General features: G+C 36.3%; 2 protein-coding genes across 6 annotated transcripts; both read right to left on the bottom strand.

Moving 5' to 3' along the window:
* Positions 1-782: 782 nt before the first annotated feature.
* Positions 783-20,318, bottom strand: LOC105623435 (dynein heavy chain, cytoplasmic). Of its 5 annotated transcripts, XM_012204825.1 has the most exons (22): positions 20,075-20,318; positions 17,232-18,844; positions 16,998-17,133; positions 16,554-16,927; positions 16,270-16,305; positions 15,580-15,651; positions 12,127-15,477; positions 11,649-12,043; positions 11,259-11,569; positions 11,086-11,174; positions 10,860-10,889; positions 9,591-10,737; positions 8,992-9,487; positions 8,075-8,690; positions 7,184-7,978; positions 6,873-7,074; positions 5,830-6,028; positions 4,986-5,103; positions 4,522-4,893; positions 1,678-4,440; positions 1,383-1,580; positions 783-1,217 (listed from the first exon to the last, which is right to left on the bottom strand). In XM_012204825.1, the coding sequence occupies exons 1-22, from the start codon at positions 20,316-20,318 to the stop codon at positions 783-785; spliced, it is 13,992 nt and encodes a 4,663-aa protein (XP_012060215.1). The 5 variants fall into 5 exon arrangements, with proteins under 5 accessions (XP_012060215.1, XP_012060217.1, XP_012060216.1 ...); XM_012204827.1 differs by lacking the exons at positions 5,830-6,028; positions 16,270-16,305 and adding an exon at positions 6,444-6,639; XM_012204826.1 differs by lacking the exon at positions 16,270-16,305.
* Positions 20,319-21,330: 1,012 nt separating this feature from the next.
* Positions 21,331-24,379, bottom strand: LOC105623434. The gene is made up of 8 exons (XM_012204824.1): positions 24,332-24,379; positions 23,896-24,000; positions 23,734-23,799; positions 23,528-23,643; positions 23,047-23,322; positions 22,724-22,931; positions 22,435-22,655; positions 21,331-22,354 (listed from the first exon to the last, which is right to left on the bottom strand). Exons 1-8 carry the CDS (start codon positions 24,377-24,379, stop codon positions 21,331-21,333), a joined length of 2,064 nt encoding a protein of 687 aa, XP_012060214.1.
* Between the last annotated feature and the right edge of the window lie 1,720 nt (positions 24,380-26,099).

Raw genomic sequence — 26,099 nt, 5'->3', positions numbered from 1 at the left:
AATTATCTGAAATAAACATAGCAGCAATCAAATTCTATGACTTTAGAGCTCCATATTTCTTTATCTTTTGATCTTCTGTAATTGTGCAGTGGAGACATTTATTTAGAATTATAAATGATATCGAAATATTTCTCAAAACAGAGCAATTCGACTGATAAGAATTTTTCCATAAGAAATTAGAATTTATTGTATTAAAATTTAGATTAAGATAATTTAATGATAAATAAGAATAAATTATAGGATCGATAAAGATACTGGTCATAAAAAATAAACAAAATATGTATAATTGAATGTTGATTACAAATAGTGAAAACAAAGTGATATTATAATACGACTTTATTAGATGCTAGTAAGATGTTATAAACCGATTTACATCTGGGCAAACGCAATGTAATCTTTTGTTACAGAATACATATTTATATCTGAACGTATACAATATTAAATAAACTATATATATATTACAACCTCCTGCATGAAAATGTTAATTCTTATAAATGAATGATGTACACTTAATTATGCTCTATACGTCGAAAGTATTCGTTTCTAATTATACAATCAACACAAAATCTTTTGGAGATACGAAAGCAATTCAGTGTAAAATATATATTTTTTTAATGTTTTTATACTTTAGGTTTGTGAGTTGCATGTTATTATGCCTTCTTTTCTTTACAAATGACGTAACATGCAATGTGTCGTAAACTGTTTTTAATTTATCGTGATGGCATTCTTTGCTTCATATACGATACAATTTGCTCTAAACAGTTTTAATTATTAAGCAATTATTAATTTAAAGCGGTGGATGTTAATACAGCAACCCCCCTCTCGTAAAAACTGTGCGGTTCTTGACTAGGAGCGATATTCAAATCGACAGTAAATAACAGTTCGGTACGAGTGCTGTTCAAGTAGACCGGCAAGGACAATTTGCCCTTTCTGATATCTTCCGTAGATGATCGCACCCATCTTAGCATAGTGACTGGTAAATCAGTCATGATAGTCGAAGTTAAATACAATTGATTATCCTTACATTGCGCACCTTGTAGTTTTAAACCGGTAACAGCAAAGGAACAATCATCCGTGGCAATGTTATCGCCGTCTCCGATAGTTACGTTTAATTGCAATTCCTCGAGTGACCAGCTATTAGCCTGCGCGATGCATTGTCTGGTTGCGGTGATATAAGCCTCAGGATTCAGCAAACCTCCCAGCCAAACTGGAAAACTCTGAAACCAATCACAATCGATTGATAATTTTATATCGAATCAATTTGAGCGAATTTAATGAAAAATAAATATATTTCTGAAAAATAGTATAATTAATATCATTCAGTGATGAAATATCTGGAATAGTGAAGAAAATGTAAAGAAATGATGAAAGTTGAAATAAACCTTTATCTCCTTCGCACCGCCTTGGGAGACTAAACGTGAGACTTCCTGTAGTTGCGAAACTCTGTGGCTAAAATCGGTAATCCATTGTATGACTGTACAGCCTCTTGGCACAGTATATCTCCTCCAACCACCGGGCAGAATACCTTTTACTAATTCAGACAGCATTGTTCTATGATAATTGGTCTGTTTCTTCTCGCCCTATTAAAAATATATAAAACATAGTTAACTTAAACAATATAGCCCAATATTGGCCATTTTATATTTAAGAGTAATAAAACAGAAGTAAAACAATTACTTGACAAATTAATACGACATCCTCCAAGTCGTGAATAACATCTTGAAGTAATTTCGCTCCACTGTTGACTTCCCTCTCGAAGTATCTATATAATGGATCTTTGATATTCTCGACTGTTCTCTTCAAAGTCGGTAGATTCTTTGGAAGTAATTGTAACCAAGTGGAAGCCGAGTTATGCAAGGTCCTCATCCAAGATGGTCGACCGTCTGCTTCAGCTTCTCTTGGCGTATCTAGAGATTCCTCATTCGAGTACGCCAATTCATCCTCATCCTCCAACTGCTGCATCTTAAGAAGCTTAGAAACCAAGTCGGTTCCTCTTGTGGTTAGAAGTACTTTTTCCGCATTATTCGGCAAGCCAAGCCAGGAAGGTGTCTGTCTATCCGAGAGTGATTCGATCCATTTTAAAAAGTGGTCACGTCTAGTGCCATCCGGCATCGTGATGTGTCTTTGATTACTCTGAGCGCCGTCGATATTGGCAACAAGAGCAAAATCGGCTTCGAATGAGCGCGGAGTGAAGAGTTTGCGCAGAAAAGAAGCTAGGAGACGTTGATCGAAGTCGTTGTCAATTTTGCCACCATAGATGCATTGAGAAAGAAGAGTTACTAGAGCATCCCAAGGCACCTTTTCTGGCGGCAGATTTGTCCTGCCCATAGCCGTAGCTTCAATCCATGTATCCAAAGTGTCGCAGGCGACTCTCAAGTCGCTCTCATTGAATTCATAATGCTTTGCCCAGCCTAACGGTGCATAACGTAGACGTTCCTGCACGATTGCGTGGAACCATGCGAGCAGGAAATAAAGACGGGCTCTCTCGTTGGGCGCTCGCATCATCCTTGAAGCGGGAACGGTGCTAAATGTGCGCAACAAGTTTGCTCGTATGCCAGGAGGCGGTTCGAATACAAATATTCTACCAGCTCTTAATAGATTCACCGGCACCTTAGAATTAATCTCCATCGTTAGGAACAGTCGGAAACTAGCGTGCGGTTGAAGACTATGAAGCTTCTTTTCCAGCTGCACCAACCATTGCGGAGCAAGATGTACGTTCTTCAATAGCACCCATCTGCCGGCTTTCACAGCCATGTTTATAGCCCGATCAGCCTGATTAAATCCTTCCGCCGACCCAATAGCGATGCTGGCTATTTGTTTACCCAATTCTGCTGCTAGATCATCGACTCTGCCCGAAGCGTCAAAGCCCGGTACTGAGCACAATAAAGCAGGCACAGTCGCTTTCAATTGGTCCTCTACAACGGATGCAAAATCGAGTTCAGCCTCCGCGGCCGGCATGAAAGACTCGTTGAAAGCAGAGGCCACTACTAGAGACGCGGCTGCTATCACGCGATCCGGTCGGAAAGCTTGTATTATCAGCAATTGGTGCATTGTTGTTCCTGTGGGTGACAACGGTTTCTCCTCATCCCAGAGCTTCGGTACACATGTCTCAGGTGTAGGTGACTGCAACCACGCACCGAATTCCGAGTTTTCCTGGATTTTTTCCGCGAGTTTTTTGAAGGCGGGCAATCTTATGCTCAGGCGCATCATCGCTTCCTGTTGCTCTGAACTGAGATTGGGTACCGGAGGAGCTCGGATGTTAAGCACGCCTTCCTTACCGCGCAAGAAGAATGTGAACTCGCTATCGTAGGTGGATTCTGAGGGTACACCCTTTAAATGAATACGACAGAGCAGTAGAGCAAATGTTAGCCTATCCGTATGCAACATTCCTCTGGCAACTCGTTCGTAACAGACGGAAAATAGATCGCGCGTGATTTGTGTGAGCCTCTGACCATAATCCGACATACCAGATAATTTCGGATTTTGAGACAATACGGACGTGAAGATATCCAGGAACATCTTCAGCGAATATTGATACAAAAAGTGTACTTGGTTGAGGCTGTCCATCGTGAAGTACATGTTTGAACACGCTTGAGAAAGAGGCATGTATTGCTGTGAGACTGTTTCGATTTCCGCTATAACTTTGTCCGTTTCCTCTACCTTCTTGCTGATATCGGCAGCCTCCTGTTTCAGAGTTTCCAGAGTTGTGATTACGGAATCGTCGTCGAGAATCTTGCCCTTGGCGTCATTCAACGCTTGCAGCAAAGACTTTTCCAGTTGTCGCAATCTCAGGTGGAACTCGCCTTGAAGTTTAAGTAAATCGGATCTCTTCTCGTCGATGTCAGGACGTTCGGCCTTCAGCACCTGATTCAAACACTGACTTTGCAGAGAACTTCTAGTAACAGTGAAATTAACGAATGTTACACGTGAACAGATGTCTGGCGGGAATTCCACCGTCGGGTCTCTCGTCGACAAGAAGATGACGAAGGAAGGCGAGAGATCAATATCTTGATCGCCGAGTGTAATCAGTACGCGCCCGCCTGTTCGTCTCAATTCTCGGTTCAACACAGGATTCAGTATAGGATCGTAATTCTCCACGTCCTGAACCAGAAGGGGATTACCGAATCGTAGAGCGCTCTCAAGATTTTTCCTAAACGAGTCATCTAAGAAACTGGTCTTCGTGATCTTCCGATCCTTAAACTCGTTCATAATGAATTCCGTTGCTTGACCAGACGGATCGATGATTAAAGGATATCTGTTAAAGCGCTTCAACATAATCGCATTCTCGGTGCACAGATCGTCAGTTGGCAACGCGTTCGCTTGCCATCTCAAACGTTCATCCGGATTGGAAAGATATTCTGTTCTTGCAATATCAGGTCTAAATTGTAAGTTTGCGTGATGCAAATGTTGGCACCATGTGGTAAAGAGATTTTGACGATACTAAAATAAAACACATTCCGTTGTAAATTAACAAAACTCCAAATGTAAAAAAAGAAATATTAGGAAGAGCTGAAAACTTACATGTTGATCGAAATAGCCAGCATAAGCCAAAAAAGCGGAAGATAATAAAACGTCTCCGATTATTGTCGACATTTGACTCTTAAATGTTTCACTCGTTGCTTCCCATCTTTCCCTTTCGATAACTAAGGACTTTAACAAAGCGATTGATCTGTCTACCTTGGCTTGCACATTCTCCAAATCGGCTTTGATGGCTTGCGCTTGTGAGATAAGTTGAGCGTATTCCTCCTTGTATGACGCTATACTCTGCTCCAGTTGAGCAATCAAATTTTTCACTTCCTCGCCCTTTAATTTATTAGTTTCTGCTTGGCGTTCCAAAGAATAGAGTTCATCACGCAAGGGTTCAACTCGCTTCAACATATCAGCGTATTCAATCTAGAAATATATTTATCTTTAAGATTTATATTCTTGAAAATTGTATAAAATGATATATATATCTTTTTCAGGTTTTAAACTATAAAATTTACCTGTGCTATGGCCCACTTCACCATAGGACCACAAGCTAAACTAGCACGATTCACTTTCTCGAAGTTATAGTCGGGATTGCTTAGATAGCGATTCTTCATTTTTTCTCTCACTTCATCACTAATTAAAAAATTCATTAATCTCTTCGTTGTCTTTAGAGAATAAAATAAATTTTTTAACTCTATTGTAATATACCATTTTTGTCATATAAAAATATTTTGTATAATTACTTTTTTTTATCATCAGAAACTATTAATTCGACAAAAAATTAGAAACTTATTGTAATTAATCTTATTGTAATTACTAATAAAAAACATTAATATACATTTCATATATTATTGCTGTTATATACTATTAATGTCGTTATTTTCAATAAACAAGATCCAGTTAATGTTAGTAACAAATTAATCGAACATTGTTAACATGCAGTAAAAGAATAACAGTTGTAACAAGTAATTTTTGCCGTTAAAACTTGTTATTATACACGTTATATTTTTTAAAGCAGTTTTAAAATTGCTTGCCAAGTGAAGTGCATTTATAAGAAATATGTTTATCAAAACTTGTTACGATATATTAATAATTAAATAATAGTATAAAATACATTGGTTCGGTCATATAATATCTAAAGAAAATGTCGTATTTTTAACATATTTATAATTGAATAACAAAAATAAAATCAATAAATATATTTAAAAATTGTCGTAAATATAAGCTAATACTTTAATCATCAATGTAATCAAATATTGCAACTCTGCACTAATATTATACCGTACGTGATATATCTAAGTTTGTGACAGTTGATCCCTCGATATCGCAACAAGAAAACAATAATGAATGCATGCTTACGTAATGTCCTCGGTACTGAAATTAGAGACAATAGTATTGATAAAATTGTCCCTCATGATGACCGCACGGATAGATTTCCAGTCACTAGCATTTTCACCGAGCAACAAGCAGATAGATTCCAATGCGACCTTCACAATCGCTGGCGGATTCGCCATGGAGCGAACCTCGACTAAATGCTGTTTCTTTATTGATTTCACCGCTGTACGAACAATCAAAGAGGACATTATATAGTACAAAGAAGAAGATGCACATGCATTAGGCAAAGTTATGATAAGTTACGCGAGAGAAGATGTTGGCCTTCCTGCATAGCTGACCTATAGTGTTAGATTTAAGAGAGGCAACATAAGTAACATACATGTTATGTTTTTACATTTGCAAAGAGATAGAAACGATTTAATAAAATATTTTCATTTACAATATCTTCTCCTGAGATATTATTACTGTACGTTCTCCTTGCAGTTGTAATAACGCAACGACGCAAGTAAGCGACGCTGAAACCGACATGTATTAAAGGAGACATGTATCAAGCTGTTAAAAATTATAGCTTGTTTCATATTAGAACCCCACGCACGAACGTTGAACATTCAGCAGGCCCGCAGTAGTCGCTCCCTTACGTGATGTACTCGGTGTTGAAGTTGACGATAGTAGGAATAAAGCTGTCCTTCATTATAACAGTACGAATCTGCTTCCAATCTGTGGCACTTTCCTCGAGCAACAGGCATATAGATTCAAGAGCTAGTTTTACGACAGCGGGCGGATTCGCCATGGATCGGATCTCGACCAGGTGTTGTCGCTTAATTGCCTTCACGGCTACACTCAATGCAAATATTTCTCAACGCAAAACATTCCAGAAAGCAATTATATCGTAATTTTAAAATGGCATTAATTCGAAAACATTAACAACGAAAGATAAATTATTTTATTTATCCAAATTATTCTCAATAAAATTTTGAACGATTTTATAATTATTTGATCAATCTTAAAAATATTCATCAACAAATTTGTATAATAGTGCAGTAAAGAATACTGATAAAGATACATACCATTTTGAGCATCAACAACAGCTGGTTCGACCAAAGCAAGATCCGCCATGACATCGTCTCTCTTCTGATTTATAGCTACTGTTTGAATAGCCAATTGTTGTTGGATCTCTTGACTTTGCACTTTCTTTTTCTCAGCTTCCTGCTGATCCTTGACCATCTGTCTTAATTTCGCATTGGCTGCTTCATTCTTAGCTTGCAGTTCCTATAAGAAAACAGGATAATATAGATGTGTAAAAGATTATATTCTATTAAAAAAAGCATTAAAAAACGAAAGAAAAAGAATGTTTCTTATGAGTTCAGTTTATGCTCACCTGAGATTTAACGGCTAAGCTCTTCTGCATCTCCTCTACTTGCTCAACCGTTTCAGCAATTTTACTCAAACCGACATTTAGATGTAATTGTTGCTCTTCTAGGTCACTTCTCTTTTCTTGATACAACTTGACGAAGTGATTAATAAAATCTAAATAATGGCGCGGCGTAATTGCCATTGTTCTGGCGCCTCTCTTGGCCAATCGTGTGTTTGCTTTGTGCAAGGTTTGGTGAACGTAAACGCAAGCATTTATCACGGCATCCCTGTGGGTTGGTTGTGATGGGATCAACGAGCACACGGACGGAAAGAAGTCCGGACACTTCCACATAGGTTTCTCCAAGTCAACACGATTAGTAAACTCTTTACCGACTTGGAACAATGCGTTATCCGACCAATCGCCGAACCAATTCAGCACGCATCTGTTGAATAACGCAGGCGATGTTGCCGCGCGATCTTTCAGACCGTCTGTACTTGGATTCATTGTGAATACGACGTGTAGGTTCTTCATAACTTGACCGGTGAACCATTTGTACAATTCCTCGTTGGAATCCAGCATTAGACCTTCTCGCTGGGCACCTTCTTTGCATTGTGTCATGAGTGTTGTGTATTCGTCACCTTCGAACAATCCGGGTACTTCTCCGTTGGCGAGTAACGTATTCATACGTTCGAGGAAACCGGAATCCAGCACGTTAGATTCATCGAGAATAAAGGCTATCTTTTCGTCCTTGCAACCAGAGCGTCTCAACACTTGCCGTAAATCTTCGTCAAAATCTTCACCGGTATACTTATTGTGTACCTATCGAAGATATTGATCGATTAGAAGAATGTATTTGAATTGAAATATTAAATATAACATTTGTTATTGAAACGATACAAAGCAGTATGGAATTACCTTAATTTGGAAAATAGACAAGCCATTCATCCATGCAACGAATCTCGACAGAGTAGTCTTACCAGCACCAGAGACACCAATGAGCAACAAGTGTCCCTGAGGCTGTCGGAAAATTCTGTCAATCCGTAAAACATGTTCAAGAACTTCATCGAAGAGTACCAGCGGCACATCTAGCTCTTCCTCGTAAAATACTTTCAACCTTGCACGAACGTAATCTCTCAGCTCTTCTCTATTCACTGGCACATAGTCCTTTGACAGCCAATTACTGTATAAGATTGGTCTGGCCAATGCTTTTTCTCGATCAACCGACATAAAGTGTTTCAGAGCCACAATATCTATGTTCTTATTCGTCCAAGCTCTCTCAGACTCCTCTACCAATCTGTCTTGGAATAGACGAAGAGCCTCATGGGCCCATAAACGCACTAGACCTTCCACGGAGAGATTATCAAGCGGTCTAATAGCTTCGCAAATGCCGCGCACCCAACGTGTCATTTCACGTGGAGAGTATACATAATGTGGTTGCATGTCTTGAGTAAATCTTTCCTGGGAGGCCAGATAGAACTCCACCATTGCATTCGTTAAAGGTTCCGCATAGCCTCTCAGATTAGGCGTCAATCTATAATTTTGCAGAAAAATTTCTCTTGTATTAATTGATATTTGGATGTTTTTATTAAAAAAGAATGTATTTTAAGGCATGAATATTACAAAAATATAAACAAATAAACAATAAATATAAACAACTCTTGGAATAATGCATAATTGAAAACAATTTGCAACTAGCATGAAGTTCGATTCTTCACTTCATATGCGTTTCGTTTTTACATAAAGTTTTTGAAAATTGCAAATAAAAGAAGATAAAGCAAAAATAATAACCCATTTCTCAAGAGCCTACATTTTATATTTCAAAAAATTCTTACCTGAGCATGGCACGTGTGAATGTGCCATAAATCTGCTTAAGCGAGGTTTCGCCAGGATAATCAACGTAAATAACAGGTACGTGTCGTAGGAACCTGTGACTGAGAGGTTTTCTGCCAGGATCTGTAGGTGGATTACAAGCACCTACAAACTGAATTCTTTCCAGAGTGACCCATGCCTGGTCACTGGTTCTATAAAATCCTTTGTGTTCTACTAATTGTCTCAAGAAAGAGATCACACGTTGTGTCCCATAATTATCCATATCGGGTAAATTAATTTCGTCACAGAACAAAACCAGCCATTTGCCCAATTGAACCGGGGAGAGTACAACGCCGTTAGGCGTTTTACGATATTCACAATAGTGATCAAATGTTTTGAGTAACAGTTCGGGTGTCGTCGCAGAAGAGAAATTAAGTCCGACAACTTCCATGTCTGGAAGTGCTCGCAAAGCAGAGAATAAAGTCATGGTTTTACCAGAACCGGGTGGTCCACAAAGCACTAAATACGCAAAAAAAAAAAAAAAACAATTATATATTTGATATAGTTAAATATAAAAATAATACAGCAATAATGTATATATTTGTTACAAATAATCACTTACCTAGAGGCTTATGTTCAGCCAACCAAGTATATAGTAGACTCTCGTGTCTCACGGTATCTAAAGTCGGTACGACAATATCCGGACTAGCTACCTTGTGAGTCTCTACTTCAATCTGAGGAACTTTGTTGCTCCACGGTAACCATTCACCATGTATATTTACTTCAAAGTCTATAATAGGTATATTATTTTGAGAAGGTAAAGGTACAGTTGTGATAGATCTAATAAAGTCACCCAAGTCGGATCTAACTTTTAATTTAGCGTCTCCCGCAAAGCTCCATAAAAGCGCATAAACCAAACACTTGGGCATGTAACGTTCCAGTTGTTCGCCCGGCAAAGGAAAGTCGATATGAGAGTGATTGTATTGTAGTACATTGCGAACGGCTTGATTTAGCATGGAGAATAGAGAACTAAGAGCTCGTAAGCGCGTAAAATCCATTATGTGTTCCTGCTTCATGGCATATTCCAAACATCTCACTACTAAACCATCAGGCGCGAAGTAACTCTGCATGATGCTGGCGACTTCTCTCTGCACCGTTAACGCTGGTGATATAGTGTCTTCCTTATCCGAAGCTTTCTTGCCAAGATTATCTTCCTCGCCGTCTTCCAATGGGATGTTTCGTAGTCGTAGCATATAGTTTTCAAATATCATTTCCGTTGACAACACATCCTCTGAGAACCAAACCATACCGCATCGCGACACGGTGGCCAAAGTAGCGTACTTAAGATCTTGCACCTCAAACATAACTCTCACATTCGGTGGTAAGCTCAGGCGTTCACCATTAGGTAAAGTGAGAAGCTTATTGTCATCCAACACCGAGTTCAAGTTCTCGACCCATTCCGGATCGACATCTCCATCGAATATGATCCATTGTCGCTTGTTGATTTCACCTCTGACATTGTCGATTATCTTCCTCAATATATGCGTGAACAAACCATCCGTCCATTCGCGCGTATTTGGATCTAACACGCCGTACAACGTTTCTTTGCTAATTGCTTTGGGGTCAATTACATGAGCGACACCTTCCACGCCCTCAAATCGCTCCAGCGCTTTAAGCAGCACTTTCCAAGCCGTTGTTTTACCAGATCCACTCGGGCCAACCATCATTAATCCATGGTTTAAGTTACAAATTTGATATAGTTGAAGTACCTAAATAAATAATATAATAAATAGAAGAGTGCAAGAAATAAAGATAATTCACGATATAACAAAAGAAAGACTCTAAAATATATTAATAATTACAGACACGATTATATTTAGATTTATCTCACCTTCTCTACCCATGTCTCACCGACCAAATCCTTAGTATGCATAAACAATATGAAAATTAAGTCTTTAAGTTCTTAATGTATTTGTAAAATACATAAGAGATAATTATTATCTTCAGTAAATATAATTAGTATCTCTTTATTAGTATTGATAGTATATGAGAATAGTTAAAATTATAATTAAAATAAGTGTTAAGCATCCTTTTCTATTAAAAAAAAAATGTATTACCTTTTCTTGCCAAGCACCTCCTTGTTCATCTCCTTCGCCGCAAACTAGGTATTCTTCAGTACAAACTTTCCTGATTTGATCCTTCAATCCTGGAATAAAATGTGTACATTTATATAAAGATTTGTGTAACCATCTCTATCTATAAAGATACACATTATTAGAACATAATTTACCTTTCATTTCCGCGCGAATATAATTTACATTGGGGAATACATCACTGAGTAAACTGAATAATAATGGAATATCTTCAGCAACTAATTTGGGAACCATCGTCTCACAAACAGATTGAATAAGTATCTCTTGCTCAGGTAGATTCTCAGCGATCGAGGCTTCGTCGATATTGGTTTCGCCACGATTCTGCATGCCTTCTTTAATTTTTTGAATACGGTCGCGTTTTACGTTTCCGGCAGAAATCAGCACGGATTTAAGTGCACGTAATCCGAAATCGTAATGAGATTGATTAGAAAGTTGTTCATCGCAAAGCCTAAGAAAAGAGAAAGATTCGATAATGTAACAAATATTATTTACTAATAACAAAAAGATATTTATATGTATATATGTACTTGAAGAATGGCACAATTTTACACGCCAATTTTTCTGCTGATCGGAAACCTTGACTGAAGAGCATCACTTCGGCGATCAGTTGCCGATCAGGTGTGGTCATAGCAAGCGATCTGAAAAGTTTCTTCAGGTTGTCAGGTAAATTAGATCGTCCGGCATATCCGGGATTCATGGTGATGAATATAGCCATGTCGGTGGAGACTTTAACTTGCTTTCCAACCAATTCGACACAGAGAGTTCCTTCTTTCTTGCCTTCCATCTGACTCTTGAGTGCTTCCTGAATCGTCTGCACTTGTTGAGAAACGGCAGATAACATTCGTTCTTCCAAACGATTAAATTCATCGAAACAACCCCACGCACCCACTTGACAAAGACCAACAAATATACGACCCATTGCCTATAAAAAATAATGACAACATAAATATACATAAATATACATTTCTCTTTACTAATATTATTAAAGCTAATTTTTATATTTACCTGGAAATCGAATGTTTCGTCGCAATTAAATACTAATACAAATCTTCCGAGCTGATGGCCTAATGCTTTTACAGATTCAGTCTTTCCTGTACCAGCAGGTCCGAATGGTGAACCACCAAGTCGAGCTTCTAATGCTTGCGTCATTGTTAAGTAGCATCTATCGGTCAACGGTGTCTGTACTAGCCGATCTTGTACTCCCAAGTATTCGAATCCATAGAAGAACTTAGCATTTGCCATATGTATTGTAAGCTGCTGAAGCTCTTCCGTTTGCCTAGGATCAAAATAAAATCTCATTTCGCACAGCCATTCGAAGGCCTTTGGATTCGAAACTCTGTTAGCGATCAATCGTCTGGTAACAGTGCGTTTGTGTACAAATTCGTTGATTAAATGTTCCAACTTCTTTCTTCGTAAAGGTGGCTGTTCTTGAAGAACAGAATCAGCCAGGACATTCAACGTGCCTTCCACTTGTATTAAAACTCTCTCCAACGAATTTTTGCTCGGATCTGCTTGCGCTTCGTGAAGAGCCGCTTCTACGTCTTCTGACCATAAAATTTGTGCAGCTAGAACTATTATCTGAGCTTGATAATTATCGCACCAGGACATAAATGCTTGTGGATTTATATTTCCGTCCTTAAATTGTTTAATATCTTGTACTGCTTTCGCGAGGCTTGAAGCAAGCGTTACGCGCATTTCTTTCTCCACAAGCGACAACCACTCGTTGATTTTGGGATGATCGACTGTAGATACCGGATTCTGGAATATAACTTCTTCACCCTCGCGTGAAGCAACACCAGTAATAATCGTATTGTCTTCATTCAATAAAATAGCTGCTACGCCGGCAAACATTTTTTTGAAATGTTTCTGCAACCTTGCAACATTTTTGCTATTACCAATAATCTCTAACAAGTCTTCATCGCCGACAAAGTAAAATCGAGGGAAAGAAGTTCGTTCTCTTTCTAGGTATTCTCCTAATGCCTTTTGTATTTTGCCAAGAAGATCAGCAAGACGTTCGAGCGCTCTTTGAACGCCAGGAATGTTCAGTACGTCTGTAACCATAGGGGATTTGGAAACTTTCTTCATTAGTCCCAAGAACTCGGAACTAATACTTTGGAAACGAGATGTTTCCACTGGTAACAACGTCTTGATATCTGCGCTACCGGAGAAGATACCTTCGAGATAAACCCATCGTCGTTGTACGTCTATCCATACATCGAATAGAGCATTAATCCTATTTAACTTTTCTTCCCATGTTAAAGCTTCTTCTTCAAATACCTTATAATATGGTGATAGTTTCATAGCTGCCACTGAATTGATATGTTCTTTCACCTTATTGAACAAATCATCCCAACCACGTATTAGTCTACATTTATTTTGGTAATTTATCAAGTCCAATTCGTATGTTTGCCATGACTCGCGTACTTGCTTCAAGAATTCCTCGAGTGCCATTTCGCCCTGAGCTACAAGAATAATATCTTTAACTATACCTTCATTTTTTTGAAGATTTACATCCCAGACTTGGCCGAGAGTAAGCTCGCTCAGTACCCAGTTTACTCTGAGCTGCTTTGTCAATTGTTTCCAATGCCTTTCTTTAAGCGCGTCAGATTTCAGTTCTACAATCAACATATTCACTTTCGTATAACTCTGCAACATTTTCTTTACGTATTCGTAAGACGAGTATTGCCTCAATCTCGCTGGAAGTTCCTTCAACTGCGCCATCATTGTATCCAATTGCTGACGCAATTTTCGCGGTTGTACAGAAAGCCAAGGTTTCTCTCGCGTTTCATCAATTTGTGCCCATATTCTTGACAATTCTGACCAAACTCCCCTCAAGTCTTGTAGCTCTTCAAATACCACTTGCATTCTATCCTCGCTAGTCGATATTCCGCCTGGTTCTTGCAATTCTAACGCTTCTTTGGCCTTGGCTACATTGTCCCTTTCTTCTTTAAGTCTAGCGAATTTACTTTCGAATAATTGCAGCTGTTGCAAAGCATCATCTGGTCGTAAATGGCCTTCCACCGGTTTACCTCTTTCCCAGTCACTGAGGAAATCGGTAGTTCTTGTTTCAACCGCTTTATCTTCAGCGACGATTTTCATTTGCAAGGACGCAACTTGAGTTTGAATACTGGTATCTTTGCGTTTGATTATTTCATTAAATGCGCCCCATTCTCCTTCTATATTATCCACGTGCAACCAAGAAGATGGAAATTGGAATCTTTGACGTTCGAGTATTCTTTGACCTTCACGATATATGTCTACTTGTTTCTCCCACGCTTTCATCTTACGCTTCAGAGATTGCACATATGTTATAAAACCGACTGCATCAGATGTACTAGCTGCTTCGATGGATTGCTGTTCTAAATCGCTTCGAGATTTCGATACTTGAGAGTGAAAGCTCGCCATCTCATTACCCAGAAGTGTCCCGAATTTACCCAAAGTTTCTTTATGCCACGAATCATATTTTAGAGATACTTTACTCTGCACCTTCGCAAAGTCTATAATCACAGGTCCAAATTCACGTCTCGTGTCGGAAGTATCAAACGTGGTTCTTGTCTTCTTTATGTCATTAAGACACTTCATCCATAAGTTAATATTTTCACCCAATTTGCCATAAAGATTGCCTGGCTGCAGATCCCAAAGAGCTTGATAGCGTAGCCATTGATCGACATAATCTGCAACATCCTTCATCTTGGATTCGACCGCTTCGTATGCTGCCTCCAACGGTTGCTTTCCAGTAGGTAATTTTGTAAGCAAATTTCTGTATGTGCCTGATTCAGGTTTATCCAATCCGACTTGATATCTCGAGCTTTGGAGACGGACCTGTGAAGTAACAATTGCTTGCCACGCAAATAATTGTTGCATTATCTGAAACCTTGCATCTTCAATGCTAGGATATAAATACATAGTCTGATTGGTAATTCGGACTTCATGGATCTGATTTTGAATTTTAGGATCGCCGCCGGGTTTATGCGTCGGCTGTGTAGGAGCATCCGTGTCCATACTCAGATCCACTTCCTTTTTGTGACCAGTTAAGGCATCAGTCCACGCTTTTATTCCAGCTTCTAATCTGGCAGCCAAATTTTTCTCCACTTCTTCATCGAGTCTTGCTACCCAGATATGTAAGTTGGAATAATTTTTCAGAGATAATTCATCTACTGATTTCTGTATCTTTGACAATATATCGGCGAACGTGTTTGCGGAATAAGGACACGTTTCAAGAGAACGAACATCCACATCTAATTGTTCTTCCACGACTAAAAGATCTTCGACCCTTTCTTGAAACGACACGACAGCATCCGACAAACGTTGCACGTATTGATCGAGTTTGTAGCTCTCCCAAACTAGCGCGATACCCTATATAGACAATCAATACAGTTGTAATATTAAAAACTATATGTAGAAAGTAAATATAGAATAGTGAATATATCACAAATTTTATATAAAACTAAGACTTACCTCGGAAATCAATGCTAAGACATCTTTACGCATTCCAGCGACTAAAGGAATAATACTGGCTTTGTCTTCGATCTAAGAAGAGATTTATTACATTATTTTTTTAATTTGCAATGCGTAATAATCTCAATACAATTTTACAACATAAATTACAAGTTATCATTCAATATCGAACTCAGGAGTATGCATACTTAAAAATTTAATATAGATAATGTAGTCATATGTGATAATATTAATAATAGTTATATTCATATCAATAGATGAAACAATTATATGTATTGCCTCCAAGCAACTTTCCGGATATGCGGATAGCCTCATTTGTTAAAATTTAAATAGATTTATATTACAAATTTATAATTGCATATATATCCGCCTTTATACGAATTAGTTTCATTTAAAACTTTGGTTTACATTTTCTCCTTTAGAATATTTATGAAATTTCTATGAGATTTCTAAGTAATTTAAAAATGCTTGTAGCTTCAGACCTCCCGCACATCCGTACAAGCCTACATGTATTTGAAAATAATTGACGTAACATTCGTTAAATATATCAGTAAAAAAAAAAAAATAAATAAATAAATTATGTATTATTTTGCATTACAGATTTATCTACAATAGCTAAGCAGGCAGACAATAATGCATTTGCATATATAGGCAAGATGCATAATTCCTGGAAGCGTTAAGTATGACTACCTTTAGTGCGGGACAATGGGGACTCCGATTGGTAAGCTAAAAATATTGGAGATCCAAGAAATTAGAGATATCAATTATTCTAACATTTATCCTCCAATACCTGACACTATTACCCTAGCGTAATCTATCGTTTTGTTCGGACTGTTAAAGCTTTAAGTTGCCTATATTATTGTAATTTATAAAATATGCGGAACAACATCCAGAAAAAAAGAAATCGATCATTTGCCAGAAATTGTTAACTTCTGAATAATGAATTACTAAGAAATTATTATCAATTATCTTACCTTCTCCAATGTTCTCTCGTAAGTTCTGATACTTTCAATGAGACTGATGGCGAAGGGATACAACTGGTTTGCCTGGTGAGCCTTATTCACGATAGGTAGAGGCACACGAAATCCGAGATTTCTCAAATTTCTTACTTCTTTAGATAGCGTAATAATCTCAGGAAGAAAATTCACTTTAAGTTTCAGCACATTGCCGCGCCCTGTTCTTGAACGCACGCTCTCGATTGTGAAGATACGTCCAGTTACACCAAGATTTCGTGCCTGCACCTTGCGTGCCCAGTCATCGAAAATTTCTTGCGTTGACAGTTTCATACGAAAACTATCTCCGTCGGCTTTTAGTTTCTGACCCTCGATATGACTTTCCCATCCTTTGCCTAAATACACACATGTAACGTTAAGTTGAAAAAATATTTTCTATAGTTCAAAAATTGAAAGAGAAATTACCTAGGACATCCTCGACCCGTTTTAAATACATTGTCAATTGGTAATCGATTTGTTTGACCCATATTATCGATCCAGCTACAGGTGGCAAATCTCTCACCATACTCATTCTACAGCATTTACTTTGCGCATATTGAACCTACAAAGAATTTATCGCAGTCATTACGATGTATACATTTATTTAAGCTGCAAATCTGTCTTTGTCAAGTTAAAGCAATCTTAATATCCATTTAATACCTTGAATTTTTCGTGCAGGGCCTCGATATCGTCTTTGACTCTCTGTATAAGTTGCGTCTGATACTCTCTAATGGCGCCTCGAATATGCGGTCGCACGAAGAGCGCATTAAATCGTGAAAATATCCTAAACATTTCATTGGCATTCTTAGCCGTGCCCAATTGATCTCGGAGGTGTGCGGTGATCCGCGCTTCCACGCGCTCGATACGCTCTTCGTATCTGTGCACTGCGGCGTCCCAGGATTCTTGTCCTTCCTTGGTAATATCCAGACAATCCACTTCTTTTACATTCTCGTACGCCAAGTTAACTTCACTGATAGCATTGGCATCAGCGGCATCCAGCGCGAATTCCACCTTTACGTTATCGTTATCGGTGTTCTCCATCGTTGAAGTATTGCTATTCTGGCGTACGGTAGGCCTGAGCACGCGGACTATCACAGTTCTCAGTTGTTCGTGCTGACGTCGGAAGCGACGCATGTGCTCCATCCTCGACTGCAACTTCTTGTGCGCCGGCAATACTCTCCATACCATTTTCATGTGTTCATCGCGCTTCTTCTTTACAACGTCTCTCAACAACCCTGTGAGTTTGTCGTACTCGTCATCCCAAGTGGTGAACACTTCAAAACATTGGGCCATGACTTTCTCGAAATCATCGAATGGAATGTGCATCAGGCGTCGTGTACCCAGCACCTTGAGCAACTGTTGTCCCAAATCCCTCGAAATAGCCTCTACCAATCTCAACACTCTTTGAATGGGATACTTGGTGCTTCTGATTTTCCTCAAGTGCATGAATATCTGCTGCACGCTGCTGCGTATTCGTTCAAGTTCAGTAGCCGAGAGCAAGTCATTGATCGGAAAGTCTTTCATCAGTGGGTTGTAATCGTTGACAGTGGCTAGCGCTTGCTTCAAGCCGGTGTCAGTGTCGAAACTGACGGTGGCATGAAATCGCTTGCCGTGCTTGAGTATATCAAGCGTCAGGGAGATTTCGATGCTCTCTCGTTTCTCCTGAATGCGATGTAATGCTCTCTCGAGATTCAACCAGAACGATATCTCCTGAAGTGCCGTACCCGATTCCGGATCACGGTTCAATTTCGTTACTTTTTGGATCTCTTTTATCCACTTGTTGACACCGTTCTGCAACTGATTTAGGAATGTCGAGTTCTCGACTTTGTCGCCGAAATCTGCAACTTTTGGTTTACGACCCTCCTCCTCGCACTGTTTAATAACTTGCGCGACGATCGGATGAACCGGTAATGAGATCTCAGGGATATCGATATTCTGCTGTAAGTGCAACAGCCCCATTTCAAGTTCTGCAATCTTCTTCTCCACTAATGGTACCATTTTATCTCCATCCCTATGGGCACGACCTGTTTCCTTCACGTAACTCTTGAAATAGGGTGCCATGGTTTTGCTTATCGCATGCAAAGTTTCGTACGGTGGCCCATCAGAGAACGTAATCAGACGCACTTGCGAATGAATGGATTTATCAGCTTCAACAACAAGACCACGTTTTGTTAAAACTAGGGAGGCCATTTTTGGATTTGAAAAGTGTATCTCATTTGATATATAATAAGTGGCATTCTCCTTATCTTCATCTCCCTCGCCACTATCTTCTTCTGTAAAGAGAGAGTGCTTGGTTAATACATAAAGGATTTAATTCAACTTCAGTTTTTCAACAATTATCACAATAACAGTTAATTTCAGAAAGAAATAAAAAAAATACAAAATTTCGAATTTATCAATATTTTGTTTAAAATGCAAAACAGAGATTTTAATATTTGAATTGACTGTTAAAGTATATATTCACACCTGAAGAACATTAGAGTATTAAAAAAATATATAGGGTGTTTCAGAAATAGTTGGCCAAACTCTAAGAGCATATCCCATTCATTGAAAAAGTCATATAAATATGGGTTCGGAAACGCTTCCTTTCCAAATTATAAACATTTCTTATTTAAATTATACGTATTTACGTCAGATGGCATGCCTCACTTCGATGTTTTATGAATTGTACTTCTATTCACCTTCTAAAGTAAACAAAGAGTTATTAGATAGGTCTGTATAAAATTGAAATCAATTTTTATTTAAGCATTTAAGAGTGAAAATAAAATATAAATGTAAGTATAAAATAAAATATAGATATAAATATAAAATAAAAAAAATGTTTATAACTTGGAAAAAAAGCATTTCTGAACCCATGTTTATGACTTTTTTTCATCCTTACAATGAGTGGAATATGCTCTTAAAGTTTGATCAACTATTTCTGAAACACCCTATAACACCCTATAACAAAGTCTCATATATATATATATAAAATATAAAATTTTATTATTCAATTAGCACATAAAAATAGACGAGCAATGTTTATCGCCAAGATTATAAATCTAACGGAAATTAAACGATGCCTGCGCAGTAAAGCGCAAACGCGGCAGAATTCACGGATTTGTTATCAAATTACGCATTAACCACTGCGCGTTCGCCAAACACGTAATACAAGCACACGAGAACTGCAAGAATGTCGATAGGAATCGAGGTGAAGATCATGAAGGAATGAATTGTGCGTCACCCACGTAATTAATCGATATGTGCCGATACGCACTTATCGATTTCATCAGCTCGAATGAGTCATATTTGGCGGGAGAGCGGGGCGTGAACGTGCCGCGATTGATTTTGCAGGATGCGTCTACCTATAAAATCGTGTATGCACATATACGTGCGAATGTACCGTTGCACGCGGCAAGTTAACGTGTTTGATAATGGAGGAGCCTCGCATCGGCCGGTCCTCCCGGTCATTCCCGAAGAGAACGAGAACGATGATATAATAACCGATCGATCTCGCACTTTACCTTTGCTCGAGCTTCTCTGCACGTAGAGCGAGCTGACCTGTGAGTCGCCGAGGAACTTGCGGATGCAATCCTGATTATAACGGTCGTCGAGCGCCAGACTAAATGCGGGCGGCACCACGTCCTCGTCCGGTAACAGCACGGTGACGGCCTTACGTAGATAACTAGCGAACGTCGGGTACTCGACGATCGCAACGTTCTGGGACTCCGGGGACGGTTCCCCGGAGCCGTCCAAGGAATCGCCCATGCCGGGTCGATTAATACCTGGCACTCGATCACTACCACTCGCTTACTGCTCTGGGATCGTTTTTCGGTGGATGATCGTGATCACCGGAGGGGTAGAGCGAACGATCACCGACCCCCTCCTCCGCCGGAATGAACTGTCAAGCGACTGAAGGCGACACGAGCGGCACGAGCACGCACGAATTTACACGAACGTCACGAACTGTACGATTTCGAGCTTTGGAATGAGCTTAATAAGTTCGAGGCTTTACCTATAATTTGCACTTTCAACTTTGCAAATCTATGCGATAGCTGATAATTACATTGGACGATAACTGTCGAGTCTCTGGACAATTAATTTTTCTTAATGGAAGATGAAAGGTATTTGATAAATATCGATATTATCGATTGTCGATATAAAATTTATCATATAAATGTACTAATTTATATATACATGTTATTTTAATGCAATATAAAATTTTTTATTATAATACTTTATAAATAAGAATGCATATTTTTATGATGTAATAATACAGTTTTCATTTGTATGCATAGTTAAATTCGTAATGAAAAAAAATTGTTGATTATTATTGAGTAATAAATATATGCCTACGAAACACAAAATAATGAATTATAAAATTAACATAGCATTATAAAATAATCATTTTGAATTTTAAGATTTATGTGAACTTCATCTATAGATTGTTTATTTTTAATGCTTTATTGATGATGAGCATGATGCAGGATTATTGTGTAGGATTATTGAGAAAACATAAGAATGAGAGTGTAAGAGGAACGAGTGGAATAGTCGGCTAAAAAATATTTCGATTTTTTTATTTAATTGTTGATATCTTCAAAAATTCTGCTTATAAAATAAGGATCTTAAGGTAAGTGATATTTTTCACTGTCATTAAATAAATGTACTATGACTTTATTCAATATTTAAAACGAGAATTTGAAGAGAAAGATAGAGATATATATATAGAGAACTGTGGAAAATTAATCAGTTTAAAATATAAATCAAACTTATCTCTTTATTATTCAGAGTTTTCACGCACATTATTTTCCTCACTATCACTTGCATTATTTATAATCTCATCCTCAGAATTTTCACCACTTCCTATGAACGTTTCCTCATGAAGAAAAGATGACGGCAGTTTTGTGATAAATCGCATGGCTTGGGTTTCGAGAAGACTCTGTGGCATAGATGTAACCGATTCTTCGTCTCTATTCTCACAGACTTCGATGGATGATTTATTAAAAATGTTATTTTGTTCCAGCTCTCTTACAAGTTCGTTTTTATCTGACTTACTGGTTTTTCTATGGACAGACGAATTATCATTTTTGATTTTATAAATAGGAGAAATCATTCTTCTGCGATCTAAATTATTGTCGCTTGATGATGATGATGATGATGATGATGACCATATGTAGTTAGGAGGCATTGAAGGTGGAGCAGGTGCAATCTGATAATCCTTGTTATCCTCAGTACTCGATACAGGATTTCTTGATTTATTTTTATATATACGTTGTAATGCCCTGGACTCTCGTTCAGACATAGATTTATGTTTATCAACTAAAGCTTCTTTCAACTCGCTCATAAAATTTTTCGCTAAAAGTTTATCCAACTTTTGTTGCTCTAATGAGTATTCATCTGTATCTTCGTCTAATGATTTTAAATATTCCTCTTTGATATACTCTTCAAATACTTCGTCAAGTATTTGTGGATCTGAATCGATTATTACTGGCAAATCGGGGTTCTGATTGATCGTTGTATTATCGATTACAGGTTGATTGCTCCTCAGATCACTGATTCCTGATCTTGCCATCAACAAAATGACAAATTCTGCTAGGTTCTTAGCCGTGTCAATCTCCTTGAAAGCTTTATCTAACTTTTGCATCAGTGTATTAGCTGTTTCATTATCGATACCAATATCTTGATTAATGCAATCATCAATATCTTTAAATATTGAAAAAACTTGATTGTAAGCTAATTGCAATTTATAGGATGCCAAATCCAATTGGATAGTTGGATCATGCCACTTAGCTTTGTTCTGCGTCCTAACAAAAAAATCTCTTGTAATATGTTACTATTGTAATAAACATAAATACAACTGTAATAAATATATCTTTTAACTTACTTATATCGAACAGGTTCTGTTTTGCAAGTACGATACGCATTAATAATTTCTGACAATTTAACTCTATATACTGCCAATTCTTTAGCTAAAATATGAATTATACGAGCTAATTCTGTTTCAGGAATTTTTTGGCAGGACTTTATCCAAGTATTGCTATCATATGCAATAGCTAATAAACATAACATTTCTGATTGTACCAGAAGATAGATGTTATACAATCTCTATAAAAAAATATATTTAAAAAAAGTTATCATAAAATATATATATTAAACTTTCATGATTTATTTACCTTTAATGTTTGATAATTGATTTCACCAGATGTTTCAAATAAGTTACACTCGAATTTTGTAAATAGCTCTTCGCTAAGTGCATCTTGCGGCAGTAGTTTTGCAATTGACAATGAATATTTGTAATATAGATAGGAAATATTTTCCATAAATTTTATTAAAGCATCTTTTAGAGATTCTAAATGTTGCACCTTTTCACCTAAGAAATGACTAATACAAACAAACAGAAGTAGGATAACAATAATGTTTATATCTAAATCTTTGTGTATGTACACATACGAAATATTAATATTTTTTTAAATTCATACAGATTTTGTACACTTACGAAAATTGTTGAAAACATGATTCAGAATTCAATTTCATTTTATAATCACGTCGTAAAATCTTAAGGCCATCTTTACATATGAGAAAAAGTTCATTTTGTGATAATATCACATGTTCTAAATTTCTTTTTGCATAAAAACGTAAATATTTCATATAACTGATGCAACAAATTGCAAATGATGCAAATAATGTTGGTAATATCTTGTATTTACACCATGAAATATATGTTGAAGAGACTAATACAGCTCCAGCCATAATTAATTCTTGTAGTGTTATTCTGTAAAATGAATAATTTCATTTTTTATTAAATGAAAAACATCAATTTTAATCAGTCATATATTTAGCGAATTCTATAAAAGAAATATTACATAAACATTAGCATAAAAATTATTTACTAATTATCTTTTTCAACAATTTCTATAATAATTAAAAAATTATAATTATAATAACTGAAAAAATTATTAAACTTATTCTATAATTACCTTTTAGAATTATTATTGCACTTGGTTATAAAGCTATTAATCACAAAAAAATGGTCGTTTAACAAAGCTTCTGCATTCAAAATAACTCTCAATTGTTTTTCAGAATTGCTCTTCTCCTACAAATAGTATCCAAAATAAATTAAATACATTTAGAAAACAATTAAATATATATAACATCATTATATAATTTTTTCAAAACAAAATACCTGTGTTATCCAAGAATAAAGAGAAAATAATTTTGTATAAATCTTTTTCACAATATTCTTAATATCCTGGAAAAATCAGAAATATTATATACATAAAAATGTCATATACAATTTATTAATTTCTTGTATATATGTTTTATATATAATATAAAAATTCATTACAATATTTAAATAATTCTCTCGTTTGAAGTCCGTTCTCTTAGATATAGACACAGTTTCAAAGTCTGTGTAACCTAATTTTAAAAGATGCTCATAAAGAGCATTACCCTATAACACAGATGAAGATATTAAATTTTTTAGAGTAATTATTCTTAATTATTATACATTATTTGTAACTTATTATTCTAAACTTTTAGTGTTCTTCTCATCATTCTTAACCTATGATTATCTCTGTGATTTATTAAATCGATAATGTATTTCTAAAATGAAAATTATATAAATGTTTAATTGAAAAAGAGCCACTATTCTTTTCCAATATTTTTAGCTTTGTGAAAAGTGGCAAAAAAATAAACGTAAATATAACCTCCTTTGTAGGATAGCAAATATGTTTTTCAAAGCACATTGAATTTAAGAAGTTTAAGGAATGGATTTATCATACTTGTATCACAACATCTTCGTCTTCCTCGTCGATGCCATACACTTCCATCGTTAATATATTTAGTTTACTATAAATCTGTAATTGCACATGTTACATCCCAAGGTATCATATAAAATTTCTATTTTAAGAGAGGAAATGCAAATTCATGAATTGTAAAATCTTTTAATTAGATTTAAAAAATCCTTAGTGCTATTTTCTCGTTATTTCTTCATTTTAAAAAATCAAAAAATTATCTTCATTCCTATAATTGTTCGTAGGTTTGTTCTTTTTCTACCTGTTCTGATGAATACTGATGCAATAAGTTAGAGTGAGATGGCTATTTTATTTCACTTTTGACATTTCAAAATGAAGATGTTTTTATTTTTTACATAAAAAATTGTATAGATATGTATATGATAAAAGAAAAAAAAGAAAGTAAAAAGTTTAGCGCTACGAAAAACATACTTGTAAAATTTATTCCTTAATTGTAGTTTTACATTTTACTTTCTGTGTTCAATGATATAGATATGTGTAATAGCATACAATTAGTCATTAAGAAGAAAAAAGGGGAAAAAATTAAAAATATATAAAAATCTTTATCTATAAAAAAATAATATTATGTTTCTCTATATTATTTCACAATCTTGTTTCATTGATTCATTCTTTTCTTCTTCTTCTTCTAGTTCCTTTGTACAATTTCCGATCCTATGATTGGGTCATAATACCATACGTAGAAAGGACCAGCATAAAAATCTCCTTGGGGACAGAAACTCTGCTAAAAATTACTGCTCAGTGTAATGATTGCCAACATAATCCCAGAGATCTTCAAATGTATCTTTGTTTTTACAAAGACAAAGACTCCAGATGTCGTTTTAATCGGATTGCAGATCAACTGCGTTGAGCATTATCATAGGTGCAAAACCATGTATCAAAGTAAATAAAATTAAATTTCAAATATTTAAATCACATTTATTCATGAAAATAATCAAAAAATTGATAGCTTTAATGAAGAAACAACATGAGCCACTGATAGCGGAGGAAAAATTCTAATCTCAATCAGTGATTGAATCAAATGATTTCTAAATTCAAAGCTGTCCCGAGAACAAATTTAAAAAATATGATTCAAATCCTGAAATTTAAAATCGTATTCATAATCTGGCCTTTCCTTGCAGCTTTTATATAAAAATTAGACTAAAAAAAGAATATTTCGTATAATCTAGTTGCCTTACCAAAATTGTTTCTGTAAATTTTCAATTTACCAAACGACGTTAAATGTATTCAGTATCTAACTCCATAAAATATCTTTCTGTGTTTGAGTTAAATAAAAAATTTTTTATCTAAGTCTCTATATGTCTGGAAACGTACAGCCAGACAACGCTTATCCACTTTATTTTTAAGTAACATATCATTACAATCTTAGCTGCCGATTTAGCATCTCATCAGCCTTTTCATTATCAAATGTCCACAATGGGACAGGCATCATGACAATCTAATATTTATTTCCTGATAATTACTTTGAATACAGTAAATGTTATAAATAATATCCTGAATCAAAGGATTCAATTTATAATTCTTCGAATATTCGAAAGAAATTGTTTTCAGACAACTTAGAGTCTGTACAAATATTTGCAAACTTAATATTATTAACCAATATAATATCAATAGCCTTGAAAATTGCCTAAGCCTCAGCTTCAAATGAACTAGATAGATGATTCAATTTATACATAATACTTATGTTATCCTTTGGTAACCAATTCCACAAAGTCATGACCATTATTCACCATTATTC

Source organism: Atta cephalotes, assembly GCF_000143395.1.
Source record: "Atta cephalotes unplaced genomic scaffold scaffold00058, whole genome shotgun sequence".
Taxonomy (NCBI): Eukaryota; Metazoa; Arthropoda; class Insecta; order Hymenoptera; family Formicidae; genus Atta; species Atta cephalotes.
The sequence above is the reverse complement of the archived record's forward strand: the minus strand, read 5'-3'. Positions and strand labels throughout refer to the sequence as shown.